At 41.0% G+C, this 23,762-nt stretch overlaps 1 protein-coding gene across 2 annotated transcripts in view; it reads right to left on the minus strand.

The window, feature by feature from the left end:
* The window catches only part of Farsb (phenylalanyl-tRNA synthetase subunit beta), a 60,007-nt gene that overhangs the window by 35,600 nt on the left and 645 nt on the right, over positions 1-23,762 (minus strand). For both annotated transcript variants that reach the window (NM_001004252.1, XM_087565470.1), the window contains 12 exon segments: positions 1,508-1,588; positions 2,035-2,242; positions 2,493-2,554; positions 4,139-4,190; positions 5,252-5,313; positions 6,561-6,631; positions 8,463-8,571; positions 9,696-9,846; positions 11,176-11,291; positions 13,143-13,212; positions 14,869-15,023; positions 17,137-17,192. In NM_001004252.1, coding sequence (NP_001004252.1) covers positions 1,508-1,588; positions 2,035-2,242; positions 2,493-2,554; positions 4,139-4,190; positions 5,252-5,313; positions 6,561-6,631; positions 8,463-8,571; positions 9,696-9,846; positions 11,176-11,291; positions 13,143-13,212; positions 14,869-15,023; positions 17,137-17,192 — 1,193 coding nt within the window.

A 23,762-nucleotide genomic window follows, 5' to 3' on the forward strand; every position in this document is an offset into this window, starting at 1 on the left:
TCTGTCTGCATGAGTGCATGGTGCCTACAGAAGCCAGAAGAGGCCATTGGATGTCCTAAGATTGGAGTTACAGACACTGCAACCCACTGCAATCTGAGTCCTCTGCAAGAGCAGCCAGTGCTCTAAACCTCCAAGCCATCTCTCCTGTCCCTGTTAAAACTCTGAATAGGAAACTTGATGTGAACTCTACCCACTCTAGCTCCTCACTCCTTTCCTCCCAGACAGTGAACATACACGTGTAACTGAACTCTAGTCTACAATTCAGTCACTAGCTCTGCTCCCAACAGGTCTAGACTAGAATCTTGAGCACATATCTGTGGCTGCATGGGGGACGGAGGGACTGAGAGAAGTTACTCTAACTGCTGTGGAGGACAGAAACACTCTGAGAACTGATACCATGTGCACACAGCTATCGGTGCAGAGTAAACCCTCCCTGCATAGCAGCCTCTAGCAAGAGGCAGCTTAGGTATTCTGCAAGATGTGTGGATTCAGTTACAGAACCAAAAAGCATCAACAGAGGCAGTGAGAAGTACAAGCCAAGGTTATAACTGCAGTTAGTTTGGGGAAGAAAACCAGAGTCACAAGTAGAGAAGGAAACGTGGGTGCTTGCTTTGTATTTATAAAGTTGAAGTCCTTCAGAATGAGGATGTGCTGATGCCTACTGTCACTTATGTAGTTTAAAAAACAAATGCATTTAATGCTAAGTTTTATATTTCAACGTATCTAAAATAGTGACTGCTCACAATGGAAACAAAATGTCTGCAGATGGAGACAAGATGAGTCCAGGGTTAAGCAGTAGCCACCCAAAGCCCTGATGCAGTATGCTTCAAGCTTCTGCCCGGGTGCAGTGCTGCTAACAAGTCCTGACAGGCAACAGTGCAGTGTCTCCAGGTTAAGAACTCCAGGCTGGGGACGAGGGAGACAGGTTGTTAAATCAAGCTGCCTGGGATCTCCAAGACTGCAGTCTGGGTACCACAGACACCCTCTGCCAGACAAACCCACAAACTGCACAGACACTTATTTCTTTCAGTGGTCAGCCTGAGGAGGGGGAGGGGAATTCCTTCTGATTCTGTAATAACATTCATTTCCTGCTTTAGGCCTTTTATGTCAGCTTTTCAACTCAAAGCAAATGTTTGTGAACATGTTCGAAGACAAAGAAATAAGTCTAATGTGGAACGGTTCCCAAGACCTTAACCAGGGCGGTACCTGGTGTATACAGCCACAACCAAATGAAGGCCAAATATTCCAACCCAACAAACCTTTTCATGAAACTCACTCTGCACCTTCTACTGTGGCCATCTCACTGGGACTTTGTTTCTATGACTACAAAAAGAAACACTCTCAATTTTTCTTTACTGGAAACTGTATGATATCAAGTAACAAAATTTCTCTTTCAAAATCTGCTATTTCAGCAGTCTAGACTTTATAGATTCAAGTAAGGAATCATACAATATACAATTTAGGAATTCCAAGGAAACAGCCAGACAGAAGTGAGCTGAAGACGTACCAGAGCAAAAGTCAGTGCTTCGGTGAAGCCAGCGGCAGCCATGTCAAGTCTGAGGAGCTCTGTGAGTTTGTTGAGAGGAAACTGAGGGAAGAGCAAAACACCATGACCTCCATCTCCCACTTTTTGTTTTCTTAAATAGATTTACCCAGAACATACCATTACAAGGAAACAAACTCTCCTCTGGCTAGCACACCGCTAACATCACCACTACACTATCCAACAGCCTTCCACCCCACCTCTCCCACATGGCATCTGCCTTGCAGCCCAAGAAGAGAAATGGATCTTAGAGTCAACTAGAGCTCCACACTGCAAACCCCTCCTTCTTCACAGAGCTAGTCACCACAGGCTCTCAACTCACTCTAATCATCTGGGCATCTGTTCTGTATCCTTCCCCATAACAAATGCGCTCATAGCAAAGCACATCCAAATGCTGTTTAATTCCCAGGTCCTGTTTGTCTCAGAGCCTTCCTGGCATTCAATAATCAGTTGCTAACAATAGGGGTGTTTATTCAAGGGTGCAATCTTACTTGATTAGCTATGGTGTATGTTTTCGGGAGAGTCATCTGAATGTTGTTATAACCATAAGCAATAGCTGCGTCCTCCACAATGTCACACGCATGGATGACATCGGCTCTGGTCGGAGGGATTTCAACCTCAATCTGATTGCCATCACCTATGACTTCTGACTTCAGACACATCCTGGTCAGGAGTTTGGCAAGATTTGCAGGAGTCTCTCTAAAAAACAACACCCAGGCCATAAGCTTCACGAAAGTATGTGACACGTGCTTATATTCTGTTTTAGGATAAGTTTCTGCCTGAAATCATACAACATAGCCTTTCTTTCTGAGTGCTGCTAGGTATCAAATATCCTAGCACACTACCAAACGCTCTTTCAAAAAACACCAAAAACCGAAAACCAAAACCCACTGTATACGTTATGCTTCAATTCTCTTCCCTCCCACCATAAATAAGTTTCAAAGCTTACTTGATTCCAACTTTCTTATTAATCAGATCAGCTCTCACCATCTCCTTTCTGTAGGGCAGCTCCTGAGAGAGAAGGTTTGACATCAATTATCCCCATCACATGCAGCTTCCTAGTCTTGCCCCTTCAGCCAGTTGTTGCAACTTTATTACCCCGCTGAGAGACTGGCCTTCGAGCCACACACTGAAATGAACCCGAGGTCTTTAAACATGATACTCAATTTGTTACATCTGACTCATGTAGGAACAGTCTATGTCCTAAACTATCTCTTAATGTTTGGGTCAGCCAGATGACTCAGTGGCATACATAAAGAGGCTTGCTGCAAGTCTGATGACCTGAGTTCAATCCACAGGACCCACATGATAGGAGAGAAGTGTCTCCTGCAAACTGTCCAGTGACTTCCACTTGGTGCTATAATTCATACACTCTAAATACACACAATCTATTTATTATTTTTTGTTTGTTTATTTTTAAATCTGAAGCTGAGGACTGAACCTAGGAGCTTATGTTTGCTAGGCAAGTCCTCTACCACTGAGCTGAATTAAATACCCAAACATTTTTATCTTAACAGGCTTTACCATATTTTAAAACTATTTTCTTGTCTGGAAGTAGAGAAAGGCATTTCCCCCCAAGTCTAATGACTTAAGTTCCATTTCTGATGCCCACATAGGAGAAGGAGACAATCAACTTCTATAAACTATGAAAAACATAGTCACAAACAAATTCATGTAATTTAGGTCTGGGGTTAAGATTACTGGACCCAGGCTCTGTCCCCAGCACCCACATGGCAGCTTGCAACCATCTGGAACTCTAGTTCCAGGAATCATGTGCCCTTCTCTGATCTCCTTCAACACCAGACCCAAAGACATACATACAGGCAAAATACTCAGATACATAAAATTTTTAAAAATTAGTTTAAAAAAACTAATTTTTTTATGTTCTGATAAAATGACAACAGGAGGAAAAAAGAAAAGCAAAGGAACACAAGTAGATCAGATCACAGCTACATGATTTGACACTGTCATTTACTCTTTAGCGTCAATGTGGCGGCATACTTTAGTTCTTGGGGAGAGAGGCAGGGGAATCATGAACTCAAAAACAGCTTCAGCTACTCAGTGAATCCCAGCCCAGCCTCAATTATGAAACAAGAACCTGCTGTCTGAAAAGCAACCAAAAATAAAGAATACTGCTAGTTTGGGTGTCTCCTACCAAGACCCGTATTTAACATTAACCGTGCTTGCTTCTCAGCCAGTCTATCAGAAGCGACAGGCTTCAGCAAGTGTGAACTCAGATGTGAGCGTCCTAACTAGAGCTGCAGAGCTGAGTAATCACAGAAGGGATGAGACCATACACCGCTCAGTTAACTAGTCAGTAGCAGGACAGGTCACAAACGATGATGAGACAGGCACAGTCAGGCTCCTGCGCTTAAATCCCCAACACTCATTAACAGACAACCTACTAAACACTCCAGGCCTCAGATCTCCCCACGGAAAGGCGGCAAACCAGCCACTCAAAAGGTTACTGAAGACTGAATCTGTGAGACAGTGCAGTGCGTGTTGCAAGAGACAGACGAATTAATCAGCAGAGAGAAGCAAACACTCCACGCCCACAAGCACTCTCAGTACTACCATCACCTTTTAGGAACTTACTGGAAAGGTACTCGATTTTCCACTAGGAGAAACTACTTCAGCTGCTTCTACTCTAAAAAAAAAAAAAAGAAAAAAGAAAAGAAAAAAGTCAGAAATAAAATGTTTATGAAGATAAATGAGCGATAAATTCTCAAAATGCATATGATTAATAACCATTCTGTTTTATAACTACAGCCTCAACTCGTTCAATCTCTTACATCCTAGCATCACTGTTTTGACCAATCTTCCTATATACACTAGATACAATATTATTCTACCATGCCAGGTCCCAAAGCTCCCTCCTGTGTCCCTTTAGGCAGTGGCTACTTAGAAAGCTTACTTCCGGGGTTGGGGATTTAGCTCAGTGGTAGAGCGCTTGCCTAGCAAGCGCAAGGCCCTGAGTTCAGTCCCCAGCTCCGAAAAAAAGAAAAATGAAAAGAAAAAAAAAAAAGAAAGCTTACTTCCAGTGTGTAAAGCATGCATCCTACATGGACTCAACAATACTGATGTACACCCTAAACTTTTTCAGGATATTCTGTTCAAACACATAAGTTAACATTTAAGTCCCTGAAATACAAATTATAAAAAACAGGAAAACTGGTACAGCTTATATAACTTCAGTCATTCTTATTATTCTGTATTTATGAATTATAACCAACCGAGAGTGTAGAACGAAGTGATGCTAATACACAGACACGTCTACACCTCTGTTTAGCTATTTCTCCATCTATATCCTCAAGCCTAGTCCTTAAATACTACTTAAACTTCACTGCCTCCCTGAGGCCTTGCCAGACTGGCCTTACACACAGCAGAATGCTGCCCAAAGATTGAACACTTTCCATTCTGCATCCTGTTTAGAGCTATGTTGTCTCCCCAAATGTGTCCTAGCTACAGGAACCCCATTTGCCCCTGTGTTCTGACAGACCTTAGCTGTATTCCCTGAAGCTTCTGTCCAAGCTACACACAAGAACAAAGCAAATGCCAAGAGGACTTTTCACAGCTTATTTATCATGTATGAAGGTTCCTGCATGTTTTACCTGTACAGTACATACAGTGCTAAAATTAGTACAGCAGGGGAGGCCTGAGACCCTTGGCTTCCAAGCATAGGCAAGTGATGGTGCTGAGTGAACTTACGTAAACTGATTTTCACAGTATTCACTGAACATGGTGACAATAATGTCAAGCACGATTTTTGCCTGAAAAAAAAACAAAAACAAAAAAATATTATGGTAATTCATAAGTATATTCTCATTCAGTTCTGACATAATGAATATTTACTATAACTTAGTCTTCAAACATCTAATAATGAACCCTTACATACACATTCTAAGAAAGGAAATAGAATAAAAACGTAGGAGCAAGCCCATTCTTATCTTCAGGTGTTCTCGATTTATGCAGCTCTCTGAGAGTTACAACCCATGACTGAGACAAATCGTTTAGTTCCCCACTGCAACTCTGGATTATGAGGTTTCGAGAGAGACAAATGGCTAGTTACTGGAGAAAACGTTATCAATTTCTTAGGTCTCTGGAGCCAGACTGTTGGAATCCGGCTCAACCACTCACTAACCATAGGAGTCTGGATGATCCAGTTTACTCCCTCTCCATCCATCCTCACTGGTTAAGTGGACACACTAAAACTTTCAGCCTCTGGTAGCTACAAGAACGAATGCACAAACATAAAACACATGGAACATCCCTAGTAAGTAGTAAGGGCCAGATAAGTTCTTAAGGCAAAACCAATCCTTACGGGGGCCTGAAGAGATAGCTCAGTGGTTTAGAGCATTTGTTACTCTTCCAGAGCACCCAAATTCAGTTCCCAGCACCCACATGACAACTTAAATAGTTATTTAAGACAAGTTCAGTTCCAGAAAATCTGGAGCCATTTTCCGGCCTCTACAGCTACTAGATATGTATGCATATACCTATACATATAAACACACAGGTAAAACACTCAAAGACATAAAATAAACAGGGATATAGTAAAATCTACATCACTTTGACAATATTTCAAAAGGCAAATTATCACAGATAAGAGACATGAACCACATGACTAGAACAGTCTCCAACGTGGCAGCTGTAGGTGGAAGCCTCTGCAGTCCTATTTCCACATCCAACCTCATGTTGTTATAGGCTCTCTCCTCACTTGCCTACCTGCCCACTCTCTCAGCTTTACTTACCATGTGTAAACACATCATATATCATAGAACAAAAAGCTTTCCTAGCACTCAATCCAACATCTGTAGTAACTGAAAGTGGGCGGCCTCTGCTCCAGTTGTTGGGGGACCTACATGAAGATCAAGCTGCACATCTGCTACATATGAACGGAAGTGGGGCTGGGGGTTCAGTCCCTGGGGTTCCCACCTATTATAATGTTAATCAGTCTTGGCCTACAAGCAAACTATATTTTGTCTGACATAAAAGAGTGAGCAAAGATTTTATTTACCTTAGTTAAGTCAGTCCCTGTGCATTCAATAAATATATTCCTAGTATTTACTGTTATTTTTGAATGATTCCCTGTAAACGACAAGAAAAATTTCAGAGCTAAGACATGATACAAACCACAGTTTTTTAAAAAAAATCACATTTTAAACTTAGAAAACAATCTAAATACCTTAGAAGGAAGGAGATATACAATTTTTTCCTTTGATTTTTTTATAGATAGGGTATTATTAGACCTCGTCCATCTAGAATTCAGTACAGAGCTCAGGACACAGTGATCCTCCTGCCTCAGCCTCCCAAGAGCTGGGATTATAGACATAAGCCAACTATGCCTAGCTATAGCGTAAGTAACATTTTCTTTTTCCAGTTATTTAGTGTGTATATGGGAAGGTCAGAGAACAACCTGTAGGAATCAATTCCCTCTTTCCATTACACAGGTTCCAGGGACCAAGCACAGCTCAGCAGGTATGGAGTCAAGTGCCTTTACCCTCCCTTCCCTGGGCCATCCCACCAGACCTGAGATCTGAGACTTTTATGCTCCCATTGCAAGTTGGAAAATACACATAGTCCTCACTATGGAAAATACACACAGTCCTCACTATGGAAAATACACACAGTCCTCACTATGGAAAATACACACAGTCCTCACTATCTTTGGACATGCCAACAGTGCCAGTACTAGAGAAGGAGAAGCAGGTGGTGCTATCTGAGCTCAGGGCAAGTCTAGTCTAGTCTGGACAAGTTCTAGGACATCCAGAGCTTCATGGAGAAACCCTGTCTTGAAATATAAAACAAGCAACAACAAAAAGATAACTAAGGTTTAGAAAGGTTAAACTACCCGGTCACCACAAACTGTGAAGCAATAGGTTAAGGTCAGTTTGCATCTCGTTAACTTAGAGGTCAGCATTCTTTACCATTCAAACTGCAGGCATCTGCAGTCTCAGGAGTTCTTTCTCATCTTGTGTCAGCTAAACCTCTTTCTGATCACCCCAAGGACACATCTAAGGCTTAGACATCATTAAACTGAGAAAATACATTTAAACTGCTTCAAAAACGCTTTCCCCATAAAGGAATTAAAGAATTAAGAGTACAAAATGTAAATAAATAACAGTTTAGTTTATAAAACTACAAATTAGAGTTGTAGTTCCACAAAGAGAGTTGCTGTTAATACCAAAACATCTAAATAAAAACAAAAAAAAAAAGAAAACCTCTCAATCCCCGTCCCCAAGGACCAGTGCACTTGGCACTTGAGCTGGTAGCCTGATCCACAGAACCCACATGTTGGAGAGAACCAACTCTCAGAAGCTGTCCTCAGACTTCCATGCTCCCACACAAGCCCATGTATGTACACTTATAAGGCACTAAAATATCTAAAACACCAATATCCTGACAGAAGAGACAGAAACCAGAGTGGTGTCAGAATATACTTACATATGCATAAATATTTGTACAATTGTGAATTAAAAGCTCGGCTTATATAATAATACAGATTATTACATAAAAACAGCAGGTTTTGAGAAATATGTAAAAAAGAAAAACACTTAAAATAAAATCTATGGGGCTTGAGAGACGGCTCCGTGGCTTGAGTACTTGTTGCTCTTGCAAAGGATCTGGGCTCAGTTCCGAACACCACATGGGGATTCATACCCATCTGTAACTCCCGTTCCAGAGGAGTTCAATGCTCTATTCTTGCCTCCAAAGGAACCAGACACACGTGGCACAAAGACACACATGCAGCCAAAACATACATACACATAAAAAATAAATTAAAAAAAATTTAAATAATAAAATCTACAAAAGACCTGAGATTCAGGTCTAAAGTCACGACTAACTCACACTATTGAAAGTTATACAAAAACACTAAGAAGAAACTGCAAAGATCTATACTCTTCATAAAGTAGCTTACCATTTATAATCGGAGGCATCGAGAGGACCACTCCATTGCTGTCATAGATAACTGGATACAGGGGCTTACTTTCAATGATATGTAAATAGTGTTTAAGGTGATTGTCAGTCTAAAAAAAATTAAACCAAACAAAATTAGTCATTTATGTCTACTATAACCAGCTGGAATTAATCTGCTATTTAAAAGAAAAACATCATAAAAACACCAAAAGTATTTTAAATGATGGGAAGCTGTAAATTTGCAAATTTTCCAGCAAAAATGAGCATCTTAATGTCTGCATTCAGTCTCTCCTGCCAGGGTGAGGTGAGAAGCTGGTCACTTTCCCAAAGTGATAATAGATTTTCACTGGCAGTGCCAAGTCATTGCAAATAATACTCAGCCATCACAAAACTAAGAAAGATGACTTAAGTCACCGGTAAGTCAGGACCAATGATACTATTTCTACTTTTTATTTCCAATGTTAAGTGATGGCTGAACCCCTTCTCATTGTTGAGGGTCTAAGATGCTAATAACAGGGGTAGATATTTTACAATGGTATTCCTCATATTCACAAAATAGTTAAATATTTTTTTTAATTTTTTTGATGGTTTCTTTAATTTTTTTATGTGTTTAGTGTTTTGCTTGCATGAATGTCTGTGTGAGGCTGTCAGATCCCCTTAAAACTGGAGTCATAGACAGTTGTAAGCTGCCATGTGAGTCCTAGGAACCAGGGTCCTCTGGAAGAACAGTCTGTGCTCTTAACCAGTGGACCATCTCTCTACCCCTTAAGTTTCTAATTATACATGCATGAATGTTAATTCAACACAACTATGAAAATTAAAAAGTATACCTTACTAATTAGCTCTCAATTCTTGTATTATATTTATAGCATCTCAGAGGTTTATTCCTTTAGTCTCAACATTCAGGAAGTAGAAGTGGGTGGATCTCCTTGAGTTCAAGGCTTACACCCAAATGCATCCCATGATTAGTTCAAAGCTATGCACTACTGATGATGATTATGATTGTGATGATAAAACCATTACTGACTCCCTCAAAGCCACCACTGGAAACTATGTATGTCAAGTGTAAATTGAGAAGGGAACACATAAATGCCTATTTTGTTTTTTTGGGGCTTAATCCTCAGAATCCATTGTGAAAGGAAAACCAACTTCCAATAGTCCTCTGATCTCTACATTGAAGTCAAGCCCCCTCCCCAACACACACACAAATAAATAAGCCAGAAGACTTATTTACCTTGTATATGTTCATTAATTCACAGGCTGTATACTCCTTGGTCTTATTCAGAGGCTTGAATTTGATATCTGAAGGGCGTTTTGCAGTGTAAGTAAATGGGCCTGATAAAGTGTCCAAGTCATGAGTGCCAATAGCAACCAATGCTCTTTTCCTAAAGTAAAGAAGGGAAAAGAGGAGGAGAGAGGAAATGAGAGTGAGAGACCTTAACATTCTGAAAATAACAGGGATCATGTTTTTAATTTTTATTTTAAACATTTCCTTAAAACAGCCTATAGCTGCTACATAACATCTGTATTGCAATGTAACAAATTCACACAATCATTAAAATAGTGAGAACAATAGTCAAATTACTGCAATGGTAGAAGCAAATACTTTCGCTAAGTATTGTGTCCTTATGACTCCTTAAAATGAGTTCGACATGGAGGTGTATACATATGACATATTTACATATGACCATGCACATATATAAGTCAGATAAAATGTATAGTGCAAGGCAAAGCTGGGGACTCAGCTAATTGGTAGAGAGAACGCTTGCCTCACACACACAAGGCCTGAGATGGAGTCCCAGTACTCAAACAAGGTTGAGGGCTTAACGGTACATTATTTAGTATGCACAAGAACCCTCATTTGACTCTTAGCTGAACATAAACAAATCATACTTAATAAACATAATTTTAAAATGATTTGAACAAAAAGATAATAATCAAGAAAACTTCTAGGAATAAAAGTCCTCTAAATATTATGTTTTGTGTGTTTACCATATGTCAGACATAGACACCCGTGTGCAGGTGTTTGAGGAGCCTTGAGGCTGTAGTGACTGTGAGCTGAAGTTCCAGCACCATGACTGCAAGCTGCACCACGTGGGTGCTGGGAACCACAATCAAGAACAGCAAATACTCTTTTCACTGCACCATCTCTCCAACCCCACACACACCAGTTTTAAACAGTAACTAACACCCCTCCAGTACAGCAAAGTGAAATTCTCTCATGATATAGAAACATTTTGAAATATAATCTGCAGAAGGTAGTGTGGTAGTTTCAAGGAAAATGGCCCCCATGGGCTCATATGCTTGAATGCTTGGTCCCCAAGTAGTAGAACTATCTGGGAAGGATTAAGAGGTACGGCCTTATAGGAGGAGGTATATCCCTGGGAAAACCTCAAGCCATGCTCAGTGCCTCTCTCTACTTACTGCCTGCATATCAGGACGTAAAACTCTCAGCACTGTGCCTGCCTGCCTGTCTGCCTGCCACCATGCTCCCACCATGATCACAGACTAACCCTGTAGGCCTGAAAGCAAGGCCCACCCCACCCCCAACAAAGCACTTCCTTTTGCAAGCTGTCTTGGACATGGTATCTCTTTTCAGCAACAGGACAGTAACTAAGACAGGTAGGTACGTGAGACAGGGAGATGTGAGACGGAAGGGATGGGAGGGAAGCAGGAGGGGAAGACAAAGACGACTGTAATGAAGCCTGACGAACCTGCAAATATTCTGGTGTAGTTTCTCTTGAAGTTCAATAAAGCTGTCATATCGGTCTTTAGTGAACTTGATACTCCGGAGAACTGCTGCTACAGCAAAAGGGCGTACTTTAGCTGTCTGCAAGTCGTAACACCATTGAGACGGTTAGTTTTATGGCTTCCCTTTGTCAAAACATTTTACCACAGAAAACTGGTTGCACTCCTGACAGGGCCACAAATTTTGATTCAAACGGACATATATTCATATAATCAACAAGGTGCTAAGCAGTAAGCTTATATTTCAGATAGATTTCTGAAAATATGTTAAATAATTAAGAAAAAATTAAACTTCAAATAATTTGCTCACAGGACTTAACTTTTTACCAAAATAATTCCTCTACATTTTATCTTGATAAATTTTATTAATGTACCAGTTTAGACAACTAAATCTCTAATGTATCTTATTTATTTAATCAAAATTTTTGGTAGCAGACAATGAGCACGGTGCCTCCCTCAAACTAAGGTAGCACTCTATTACTGAGCTCTATGACAGTTCTCAAGGGTTTTACTCCTTTAGGATCTGTTTTTCATGTACTCCAGGCTAGTCTCAAACTCACTGTGTGGATGATGCTGGCCTTGGAGAACTGGTCTTCCTGCCTCCACCTCCCACATTCTGTGAGGGGGTCCTTACAGGGGTCAGACAGGGAAGCAAACTCAGTAAAGAGGTCAGAAGGAAAGCCAGTGCTGACTGACTTGTCAGTCTGGATCAGACTTTGAGGAGTCTATGGCCAGGTAATTCACTGTAAGCGTATTTGAAACACAGTACAATTTGGGGAAAGGTTTCCAGGCCATCAGTCCAATTCCAGGTATACAATAAAGCTTGAAGTGTGCAGCATAGAAACTTTTACAAAGTACATGTGGCCATGAGGCTGGGTTCTCTAGCTAAAAGGCCTAGAATCTAGTGTGGTCTCTGTCGGACAGTACAGGGGTCAGCAGACCATAAAATGCATGTGACATCTCCCCTAAGGATGAGTAATGGTCTAGGGAGAGAGGGTCTGGGATAATCTTTCTGGAAAACTTGGGTAAGATCTGCCTCAGCAAAAATGGGTGAGGTCTTTCTCCACAGACCAGTAAAAAGGTCACCAGGTTGTCACAAAATCCAATCTCAGCTTTCTGGGCAGAGTGCAGGTATTTAATTTTTATCCCTCCATTGAGGAAAGAGCCCTGTGTGATTAACACACCTGGATTTCTTAGTGCTTCTCTGTGAGTACAAGAACCTCTGTGCCTCCAACAGTTCTGGAATTATGCTTTTTAGAAGTAATTGATACTTTTCAAAATTACCTACTGAAAGGAGGTACTTCGCTTTCTTTAGTTTCTCAGTAATAAATTGACAATCTTTTTTTTTAAATTTTATTTATTTTATGTGTATGAGCACACTGTAGCTGTCTTCAGACACACCAAAAGAAGACATGGGATCCCACTACAGATGGTTGTGAGCCACCATGTGGTTGCTGGGATTTGAACTCAGGACCTCTGGAAGAGCAGTCAGTGCTCTTAACCTCTGAGCCATCTCTCCAGCCCGTGACAATCTTTTAAAAACTATTTTATATGTACAGGTGCTTTGCCTTGCATATATGCCTATCCATCACATATATGTGTGGTGCACACAGAGGCCATAAGAGAGCATCAGACCCCCTACAAATGGAATTACAGACAGCTATGAGCTGCCATGTCCGGACTGGGAATGGACCCTACCTAGGTCCTCTAAAAGAACAGCCAGTGCTCTTAACTGCTAAGTCATTTCTCCAGACCCATAGATTGATAATTTTAAGGGTGAGAAACTGAAAATGCATACATCCTTAACACATGACCACAGGAAATTACATTTGACAGAAGGGTTTGCTTTATTACTTTCTCCTTCCCACCTTATTAATACATGCATAAAAAGGGGGGGCAGGGTTAAGGGAAAAGTAAGAACCAATTTTATTACCTCTTCTGTGATAATCAGTTTTTGGATTTCTCCCTTAGGCATTACTCGTTTATATACTGGAGCTTTTATCCTAAAATAATATTGAAGCAAAGTTACACAAAATAGTAAGACTATTTTGATAATTACATCTTGTGTTTATAAGTATAAAGTGCATATATATAAAATCAAGAGAATTAAGAAAATAGGTTAACGTACAGTAAGTCGGCTTCCCTTGAATGTTAGAAATAAAAACAAAACACTGCAAGCTCCCTAATATGTAAAATTATCTAAAAACACACAGAACAGCCCATAGTAATGGGCCTCACTAGAGTCTCAGCAAGACCACAAAGCCATTAACAGAGCAACTGTCCAAGGCACTGGACTTGACAGTGGTTAAATTTCATTACAACACAAGATTCTAAGAATAAATAAAGCTTACTGAAATTGAAAATGGAGCTTCTCTGATGCTGTCCCAGTTACTACAGCAGAGAAGGTACAGAAAGAGCTTCTCTGGTGCTATCTGAGTTACTACAGCAGAGAAGGTATTAGGAGAGCTTGGTAGCGGGTGCAGTTTAAAGGCATCTGTGGGCAGCTCTCATCACCTGAAGCAGGAACTGATGTTTTAGTCAGTACTTTCTCCCACAGCCCACCACTGTCCATCTCTGCACCGTCTCTCTGATGGCACTGATGGAGCTCAGATGTATCTATCCTGAGGCTGAGCTCTCCTGCAATGCAGATGCTATTGGCTTATGGGCCATACTTGTAACTGCGCAGCTTGAAATCTAGACACAAACATTCCCAAGGTGTTTATTGAAAAGACATATCCTAGAAAGGAATGGCTGCACACGCCTATAATCCCAGCACCTGGAAGCCAGGGACAAGAGGACTACACTAACTTCCAGGCCAACCAGGGATACATAAAACAGCCTCCATTTTTCCAAACACAAACACCTATATCCATTAATTAAAAAAAATAAATAAAAGTACAGCTCCTGACTGGTGGTCTTAAAATCCAGTCATTTAATTTTCATCAAGGATGAAAGCAATTGAACAACCCCCAAACTCAAACCAGCCATCATTTCAAATATCTGCATTCACCCAAAGATGTCATAATTTCAGAATCTAGCCCAGCAACCAAAAGCATATATATACTCTTTTGCAACTGACCAGATGATGTGTACGTAAATAAAAACAAACATAATGAATGCTGATAACTATATTTTTGTCTTCATATTATATTCATTGCCTTCTACATGCATGCTGAGCTTGAAGGGCCTTAAAAATCTTCATTACCCATCAAGAAACTAAAACTGGAAAACGTGATTAGCATGCCAGAAACCATATACCTACCATAAGTATTCAAAATGTCCACAAGGGTATTCTCCTCTGTCACCTGATGACTATTAACACAAAGTCAATAAAGTCCATTGTCACCTCTATCTTTCCCTTGATGCTTTAACAAGTCTACTAAGCTCTGCACCGCAAGGGGTTACTGAGGGAAAGCACAGAACCCTGAGGAAGGATATTTACAGTAACTCTAAGAGCATGTATTATTCCCAGTGTTGGAATGTTCCGCAGACTTCGATGTGGCTGCAGTTCACACAACTCTTATCTCCCAATCAGCACTCTGAGAACCTGAGGCTGTGTCACCCACTGCGGTTGCTCCTGTACATTTGTATCCTTTGCTGACAGCATCAGAGGGAAAGGTGGTGAGACGAGTGAGTCAGCAGTGTGAGCAATTCCTTACCTTTCTTTGAAGACTTGGAGTCCCCGAGCCAATCCTTCCAGACACAGGAGATCGTATCTGTTGGCAGGGACATCAATCTTGTAGAGCACGACATCTGAGGCCCCCTGTGCCTTCACATTACCTTGTTCCTTGCTTATGATTTGCTTCTCAGAAGTCTACAACAAGCCAGAGAGCTTAATAAACTACAAACTATATTTCTTTTCTGCAATAACAACACAAGAATGTTACAGGTGTTACATATCATAGCAAACAGAAAACTGCTGACTTTCATCACAGAATGCTCTAACTCATCTAATGCACTGTCAGCAAACAGTAGCCAACCAGGCAAATAACGCAGCCCACCTGTTTTTTTCAGGTGCTTTACTGGATCACAGATAAAACACAACTACATGTCATTTTCTACTGTCATACAGTGAGACCACTGAGCTATGGCAGAGGCAGTACTTACTATCTGCCACCTTACATGAAAGTTTTGCCACCAAGTGAAAAACATCATCAAGAACAGAGAAGGAAAGTGTCAGAAGAGAACAGATGAGTCACGGCATGAACAAAACAGCACAGAGATACAGTAACCCTGGCAAGTAGTCCCACAGGACATGAGGACAAGCGGGACAATACTGAGGCAAACTGAACACCCTGAGAGGACAGCTGGGATGAAATGAGGAACACAGAGGTGGTGGGGAGCCACCACAGCAGCCCTACTGCACCAGCAGAGCTCAGAAATCTCAGGTAAGCCTGAGGTAATACATCACAGCAGAGAACAACACATTCTGAAAAAAGGTAATTATGGCCAAATGTTAAAATTCTACTCCTATTTTTTATATTTGTGATTTAAAACAGCAGGGCACTATAAATAGATTTAAGAAATGTTCAGTCATCACAACTCAGTTACTATATTCCACACCTGACCTTAGCCAAAGGCTGAACAGTAATGAAAGTTAAATTTCAAATGTTACTGTTACCCTGTCTGTAGGAATGCTACTCAAGGGCAACCCATCAATGACAGGCTGAAGAAACAGCGGAGAGCTTTGTACCAGCCTGCCATGCTTTCTACCCTCCACGACCCCTTCCTGTCAGCAGGATGGGCAGAGGGGACAGAGGAAGGCAAAGTACACACACATGGGCATGAAAATGGCACGCTGAGACCCACTTCTTCATTTGCTACTGAAAAATGGAGGCAAGAGAAGTAGGGAGAAGAGAGAAGAGAGAAGCAAGCCATGGGCCCACAGTGTTAGAGCTGTTCAAGGCTGTTCCAGGCCCTTAAAACACATCTAACCTGGTCTTTAAACTTAAAATCAGCGAAGATGATAAAAATTAGGAAGGGAAGGAAACAGAGAGAGGAGGGGGAAAACCAGGACAGAGAGAGGCCAAAGAAAAAAATAATTAAAACCGAAATAATGTTTGAATGAAGCAGTGTTAAGAGTAATATTTTTCAGTGAAGAAAGCTGGCAAATATCAGAAGAGTTCTAAATACAGAAGTGGAAAGAACAGGGCAAGCAGAGAAAGGCAGGCACATGAATAGGAAATAACCTGACACTTATGTGGCGGTCAGTGTCATCTTCAGACTCAGTTCATGACACCCACATGTGACGGCTGAGCTTACAGTGCTACCTGACATACGTCTGATAGAAATCACAGACCACATAAACTTCAGAGCCAGAAGGCATGTGCGACCATATAAAGCAAATCATTTGTTTCTCCAAAATGAGGCCTGGCAAGACAAATTCGGAGATCAAGAACGCAAGTAACTCTCCCTAGGACATAATACAGAAATCCCTGAGTTAATTACCAGAGTCTCACTATAAGTTAGCAAAGATGAAACACAGCAAACTCTTAGGAAAAAAGAGAGAGAGTTCATGCATACACACCAATTGGTTATCCAACACCAAATGTTAGTCCTGAAAACATACATACAAGTAACATACAGAGCAAATGGGTTATATTTTGTATTTCGAAATATGTGTGCATGTCTGTATATACGTATGTAACAGCAATTAAGGAAAAGAGAAGCCTTCTATGAAAGACAGGAAGGATGGGTACATGGAAGGGTTTGGAAGGAGAAAAGGGAAGAGGGAAATGATATAATTAAATTATAAACTCAAAAATAAAAACTGTTTTAAGTAAAGTATTTTTAAGGAGTAAAATGTACAACACAAATTCATCGAACAAGAATACTTCAGGGCTTATCCAACAGTAATAAGAAAACATTTTTAAATATGAGCTCATAGATAGAATAGCTTTAAAAAGAAAAAAAAGTCTAATACATACAATTTCATCAAGTTCCAGACCAAATTCAAAACACAGTTCATCAAATTCTTCATCAGCTAGAAGAAAAAAAAAAGAATGCTAATTTTAATGTATTTAGCACAAATGGAAACTGCATGTGAATCTATGCATCTCATCTACTGTTTAGTTTCTAACCCTGAGCATTCTAGCATGCATCTGATAGCATTATAAAAGCAAAAAGGGCTGCCGGTGGTTATTTGGTTGTTTTTTTGGTTTTTTTTTTTTTTTTTTTTTTTTTTTGGTTCTTTTTTTCGGAGCTGGGGACCGAACCCAGGGCCTTGCGCTTCCTAGGTAAGCGCTCTACCACTGAGCTAAATCCCCAGCCCTATTTGGTTGTTTTTAACTAAGACGCGTGGCCTCAGCCTGAAATACGGTGGATCCACAGACTGACAAAGCTTGCGTATCTGCTTTGCTTTGTTCCCTGACGCAGCATCTCCAGGGTTTTCACATAACAGCCACTGAACACAAACCATCAAAGCCACCACACATGAGTGAAAAGCTCGACAGGTGTCCCAAGTTCCAAGGAAAAGGGTGGGACTTAGTATGTCAGAGGCTCGATGCCAAACATGTAGTAAAACCGTTAAAGGGCCGATCACTCTGTACTACTGTCAAGAGTCACTCTGTACACTTCAGTTACCCGTGCTGAGACATCTGCACGGACTCAGCAGAGAAAGACTCGGTCAGTAGAGAGCAAATGAGGAAGCAAGCTCAGACGAGCAGGTCCTATACAAAGGAATGCAATAAGGCTTGGTATCTAAATAAAGTTCTCTCAGGTATTTTTGGGAACCATGCTAATCAGGCCTTGACATCTACCTCCCTCATTTTGGCAGATCAGCATCTTATGTAAACTTCACCAACATCCTCATCTGGAAACAACCTTTTGCCACCATTTTTAGTATGGAACCTTAAAAAGATGTAAATGGGCCTAGCCTAATACCATGAAACATAGTGGGTCTACAAAACTCATAGTTCTTCCTTATTTCACTTTGCTTTGTTACCTAAGACAGCATTTTTCAAGGTCTTCATTTATCAAACACTGAAGGTACACCACAATTAGAATTATATTCTAGTGAAGAACCAGATGTCTTAGGTTTTCTGATCCAGGGCAAGGGGCTGGCCTTAGTGGGAGAATGCATGTTTAGTATGTCCCAGGCCCTAGGTTCAATTCCCAGTATCAAACTAAAACTACAAAAGACTTGTCTGGCCTAGATATCAACTTCAATTCAATTCAACAAGTATTTACTGCTATTATGTGCCAAGCAACATTACTAGATACCAGGGCTATGAAGATAAATAATCATTCCTGCCTGAACTTTCCTTCTCAAGCAAAGAAACCATCAGTGTAAGTAAATAAATTCAGTACAAGGTTCAGGGGTGGCACAAGGCTCTGCTTAAGTTCACTTATAGCTGCATAAACGATGTCTTCATTAGTCAAAGATTAGAGGCAGTGAATCAAGTGCTCAGCAAAGCTGGAACCTCCTAAGTAGCTCAGTATGGATGAAGAATAATGTTTCTGTTAGGAAGAAATGGGATACAAGAAGTAGAGAAAGGGTGGCTCTTGACTTGACTTGCCATGGGATCTGCCCTCTGTCCTACCTGCAAGCAGTGGGGGCTGAACTCAGGAGCTTTTCAGCTAGGCAAACCCTGATTAGATGTGCTTCCCCCAACCCCCTTAGCTCTATGTTGTTTTGCTTTGTTTTGTTATTTTTCTGAAACAAGGCCTCATAGGTAGACCTGCAAGACATGTATACCAAGGCTGGCATAAACTCCAGATCCTCCTGCCTCAGACTCCCATGTGTTTCTCTCATGATCATAGGGAGCAAGCTTGGCTCCTTACATCTGAACATTAAAGGCTGGGGCAGGATGGAGGGTAACTGAAGAAGGGAGCCTCCTACAACAGTACAGGTACAATGCAGAGCTGTTCTCGTAAGCCAACACAATATGGGGAAGAAGGAACACGAAAAGTGTTAGAAGCACGATGTGTAGGGCTCAATGGTGGGCTAATTATAGGAGAAATGGTGAGTGAACGAGAACAGGGTGGCTCCCGGCTCACTGAAGTGAAAAAAGGCATGCAGCAACTGAAGTACCTAGTCTCCAATATGGTCTGAAATGATCCTGCCCCCTGGCTCACCTTTGCGTGAGCTTATATATGGTGCAACCACATGAGTAGCCTAGGAAGCTCAGCTAATCCCTGAGGTGACTGTAGTTCTAGATGACAGCTTGCTTGCCACCTAGCAAGAACAACAGGCAGAACCACAGCTAACCCCCTCTGATCCCCGTCACTCCGATATTGTGTGAAGTAACAAAGGCACATTGTTTTCTCCTCCTAAGAAACGGGATAGTCTTGTTATGTAACAACAGACTAATACAAGAAGTGGCACCAGAACCAGAACTCTGGGTATAGCTTTGGAATCACAAAGAAGGCTTTGACAATTGTAAAAGAAAATCCAAGGGCCACAAAAACACTATTGGCTGAAGCCTCATGATCTTGAATCAGGATTTAAGCAAAGGCAGGGAGGGAAGCAGGGTTAACACTGCAAGACAGTACAAGGGCATCCTGGTCCTGTAAGGGAGACTTGATCAGTAACCATTCCTGCAGGTACCTGAACTGCAGAAAATGATGTTAGAAGAGCAGCTTGTTTTGTTTTGTTTTTACCACTTATGTAAGAAGAGATAAACTTAGGAAGAGCTATTAAACAAAAAGAGCCAGGATGTTGGTGATTTAAAAAAAAACCTTGTTTTTTTTTTTTGGGGGGGGGGGGGCTTCTAAATGTAAAGCAATGCTAAAAGTAAGTAAGTTCTGGACAGAGACCAAATCCTAGTGAGACAGAATCAATGGTCTGACTGAAGAACCTTCAAAGGCACAATTCATTCAAACAAAAGGTGTAATAAAGAAATTAAGGGTGCGCCTCACAAATCCAATTAATCAAACAATAAAGCTTAATTAAGGGCACTGTATGAAAAAAAATTAAAATACTGAAACAGCTCATTTCAGAGGTTTTTGAAGTCTGTGGTTTTGAACTAATGAAAAGGAATCCACCAAAAAATTCACCAAAGACCCAGAACATTTTTAGAGAAAACACTTCAGCAGACATAGCCAGCTTGAACTGAAAGCGGCGGAAGCAAGACAAAAGGAAGTCTGTGAGCCCCTAAAATTCTATTGACAGGAAGTGGAATGAGAAAACTAATCAGCTGTGAAGCACATGCTTTCTGGGGATCACTCAGAGGCTGGAATCAGAGCCTAGAGGGCAAGGCACAGAGCCATGGAGAATTATCCCAGGCCTGAGACCTAATCAAGACCATCCAGCATTTGCCATTCAATTCAAGAACGGCTGTGGACCAATGGCTCCTCTGTGAGTTCCATTTTCTCCCCTCCAGTAGTTACCCCAGCTATGTCTCTCTATGGCATCTTAGATATATGGGAGACACCTATCCTACTGCTTGAGCCACTGGGGTCAATAGTTAACTCACCTATCACAAGATGCTAAACATCCCAAGACCCTCATCTGCATCAGAGCCAGGTTCGTGTTTCACTGTGACCTTTGGTGCTACTGTAGGATGATATTCTTGGGCAAGTGTATTCTCCGTGTGGATGAACAAGAGTAATTTGGTGGTTGTGTGGAAAGACTGATCCAAATGATACTTAACTATCTACCTAGTCCCCTTACACAAGGTCAGCATTAGTCTCTGTGACCAACAGAATATGAAAAAAAATGGAGTAGCACTTCTGAGCAATTATCAAACACAGAGGACAGTACTTAAGCTCCCCCATTTACCTGCTCTCTGAAGAGTTCGATTTCTGGAACAAATTAACAAAAGCCAAGGTGGAAGGAACTGGAAAACATCAGTGCGTAAACAAGACCTACTGATACCACTTAAGAGAACGTAGCAGAGGAGAGACAGCTCTACAATTTGAAGCACTCGCTGCTATTGCGGAGGACCCAGGTTTGATTCCCAGGACCCACATGGTGGCTTACAATCATCTGTACCTCAAGTTCCAGGGGATCCAATGCCCTCTTCTGGCTCCCATAGGCACCAGACACACACATGATGCACAATAAAACTTATACGTATAAAATGGGTTAAGTCTAAATAATAATAGTGATGGTGATGATTTAAGAAACAACTTAGAGGGGCTGGAGAGATGGCTCAGAGGTTAAGAGCACCCGACTGCTCTTCCAGAGGTCCTGAGTTCAATTCCCAGCAACCACATGGTGGCTCACAACCATCTGTAATGGGATCTGATGCCCTCTTCTGGTGTATCTGAAGACAGCTACAGTGTACTTATATATAATAAATGAATAAATCTTTAAAAAAAAAAAAAAAAAAAGAAACAACTTAGAGCTGGAGAGATGGCTCAGTGGTTAAGAGCACTGACTGCTCTACCAAAGGTCCTGAGTTCAATTTCCAGCAACCACATGGCGGCTCATAACCATCTGTAATGGGATCTGATGCTCTCTTCTGGTGTTTTTGAAGACAGCTACAATGTACTTATATACATGAAATAAATAAATGAATCTTGAGAGAAAGAAAGGAAGGAAGGAAGGAAGGAAGGAAGGAAGGAAGGAAGGAAGGAAGAACATAAAAGCAGATTCTCCAGCCCCAATGAGCTCTTGACCTGACTTCAGATCTGCAACCTGAGGGCTGTTTGCACTGTTGCCTGTCAATGTAGAGATAATTCTACCCGATTATGCCTATTTTCCAAACTTTTTGGTTGTTGGCACAACAGAACTATATTAAATAATCAAGAGAGTGGTATTTTCCTATATTCAAGCGAAAAAACGGTATTTGCAAATTGTTGAATTTAGACAGGCATTACATGAGACAGTCCAAGAGAGGAGCAGCGGGTCCCCCTGAGAAAGATTCAGGACCGCCAAACATCTAATTTTAACTATCAGAAACTAAATAGCAAATAATCATTGTTGTAATATGAAAAAAATTGTCAGCTAAATGGCAATAAATCAAATTGTATGAACTACTAAAATATACTGAACCTTATTCCTTTAAGCTATATTTTCAAAATGTAGATGAAAGAAAGAAGCAAAAGTAAAACCATGAATAAAATGGTCACGTTAACAAACTGAGAGCACAGATGGCTCTGGCAGTACGTATTATACCAAGCTAGAACAGGGCCCACACTGAAGAGCAGTAAGAAACCAGTTCACAAGAGAATGAATCTCAAGAAACAAAGAACGAAAAAACAACTGAACAGAAAGGCAATCACAAGGAGAACTAAGAAGCCAGAGCTGCTGCTCCAAGGGAGGCAGAGGAAACAAAATGCCCTGGGTAACAAAAGCTGCAAAGAGAAATGTGCTCTGTTTAAAAAAAAAGGGGGGGGGGGGTCACAGGGAAGGTGACGGGGCAGCTGGAAATAAGAGTGGAATTCAGATGGCGGCAAGCCCAGGAGATCTCAGTAAGAAGGTGACAATGTAAGAGCACAAATGAGACCTTATCTGAAAACAGGAGAAAGAGGAAAATGGGAAAGAAAACAAAAGGGATCCATGCTTCATTTGGAAACTCCTGCTTCAGTGTAGCCTTTTCCAACCCCAACCACCACTGAATTGACACTTAAAAAGGTTTCAAGAAAGAAGGCAAGAGGCACCAATGAAGATTAGTACTAACCTATCTGATGTACATCTCAATATCATCAATATGTACGATAAAGAATTTCAAAAGGGCCTACAGTTAACAATCTGTGTGGGGAAATCAAGCTTATTTGATCACTCGCTATTTCAAAGTGGAGGGGAAAGGACACAGCCAGAGAATGTATTAAACCATTATCTGACAACAGCAAACAAGTTATAAGCATAGTTGTCGTTTAAAATTTGGACAATTTCATACTCTTCCAGAGATAAGGGTCTGACTAGGAACCGATTCTCAAGGTGTTAGACTTGCCACACACCACCCTATGCAGTTCAGAGACAGCAAGCAGCACCAGTAGAGAGAAGATGGTTTAGGGTAACAGGGTAAGTGCTGGATATGCATAAGCCTATTGTATAACGGAAGGTGATTAGGAAATTAAAACCACATTCCAAAAGCAACACTATTTCCTGTTTCTTGGGACTTAGGACAGTTCCTGGTCACAACTATAATTGTATCACTTGGGAGACTGAGTCACGAGGATTACCACAAGTTTAGAGCTAGCCTGGACTTCAGAATAAGGTTCTGTCTCCAAAAAAACAGCGACGAAACCTACGCAGGGGTAATAACTAAAAGTACATCTTTAGAACAACTTTTGAAAAGTTTATTTGTACGACGTCAGTACTGTGTTACTAGGAGCAGCTGTACTTGTTCATTTTGCTGTGTTATCATTTTGCCCTCTAATAGTAAAAAAACGGGGCTCTCATAAAAAAATATTTATGACCTTTATACAAGCTGATAATTACAGGGTGGGGCAGATATCATTTCAACTTACTACTTCTGTGTAGAAAATGATAGTTTGTTTTAATGTTTACCTCCCTTCCCCCGTAATGGTTTAGTTTTAGAACTTAGGAAGAGATGACGTGTATCGTGAATACTAAGCCCATAGAAGAGATTCTATTCAGGTCTCAAATCAATGTTACCTATCAAATGCTACCCCTGCACACCACCTGGTTTCCTTTCCCAGA

Source organism: Rattus norvegicus, chromosome 9 (assembly GCF_021556685.1).
Source record: "Rattus norvegicus strain SHRSP/BbbUtx chromosome 9, alternate assembly SHRSP_T2T, whole genome shotgun sequence".
In the NCBI taxonomy this organism is placed as follows: domain Eukaryota; kingdom Metazoa; phylum Chordata; class Mammalia; order Rodentia; family Muridae; genus Rattus; species Rattus norvegicus.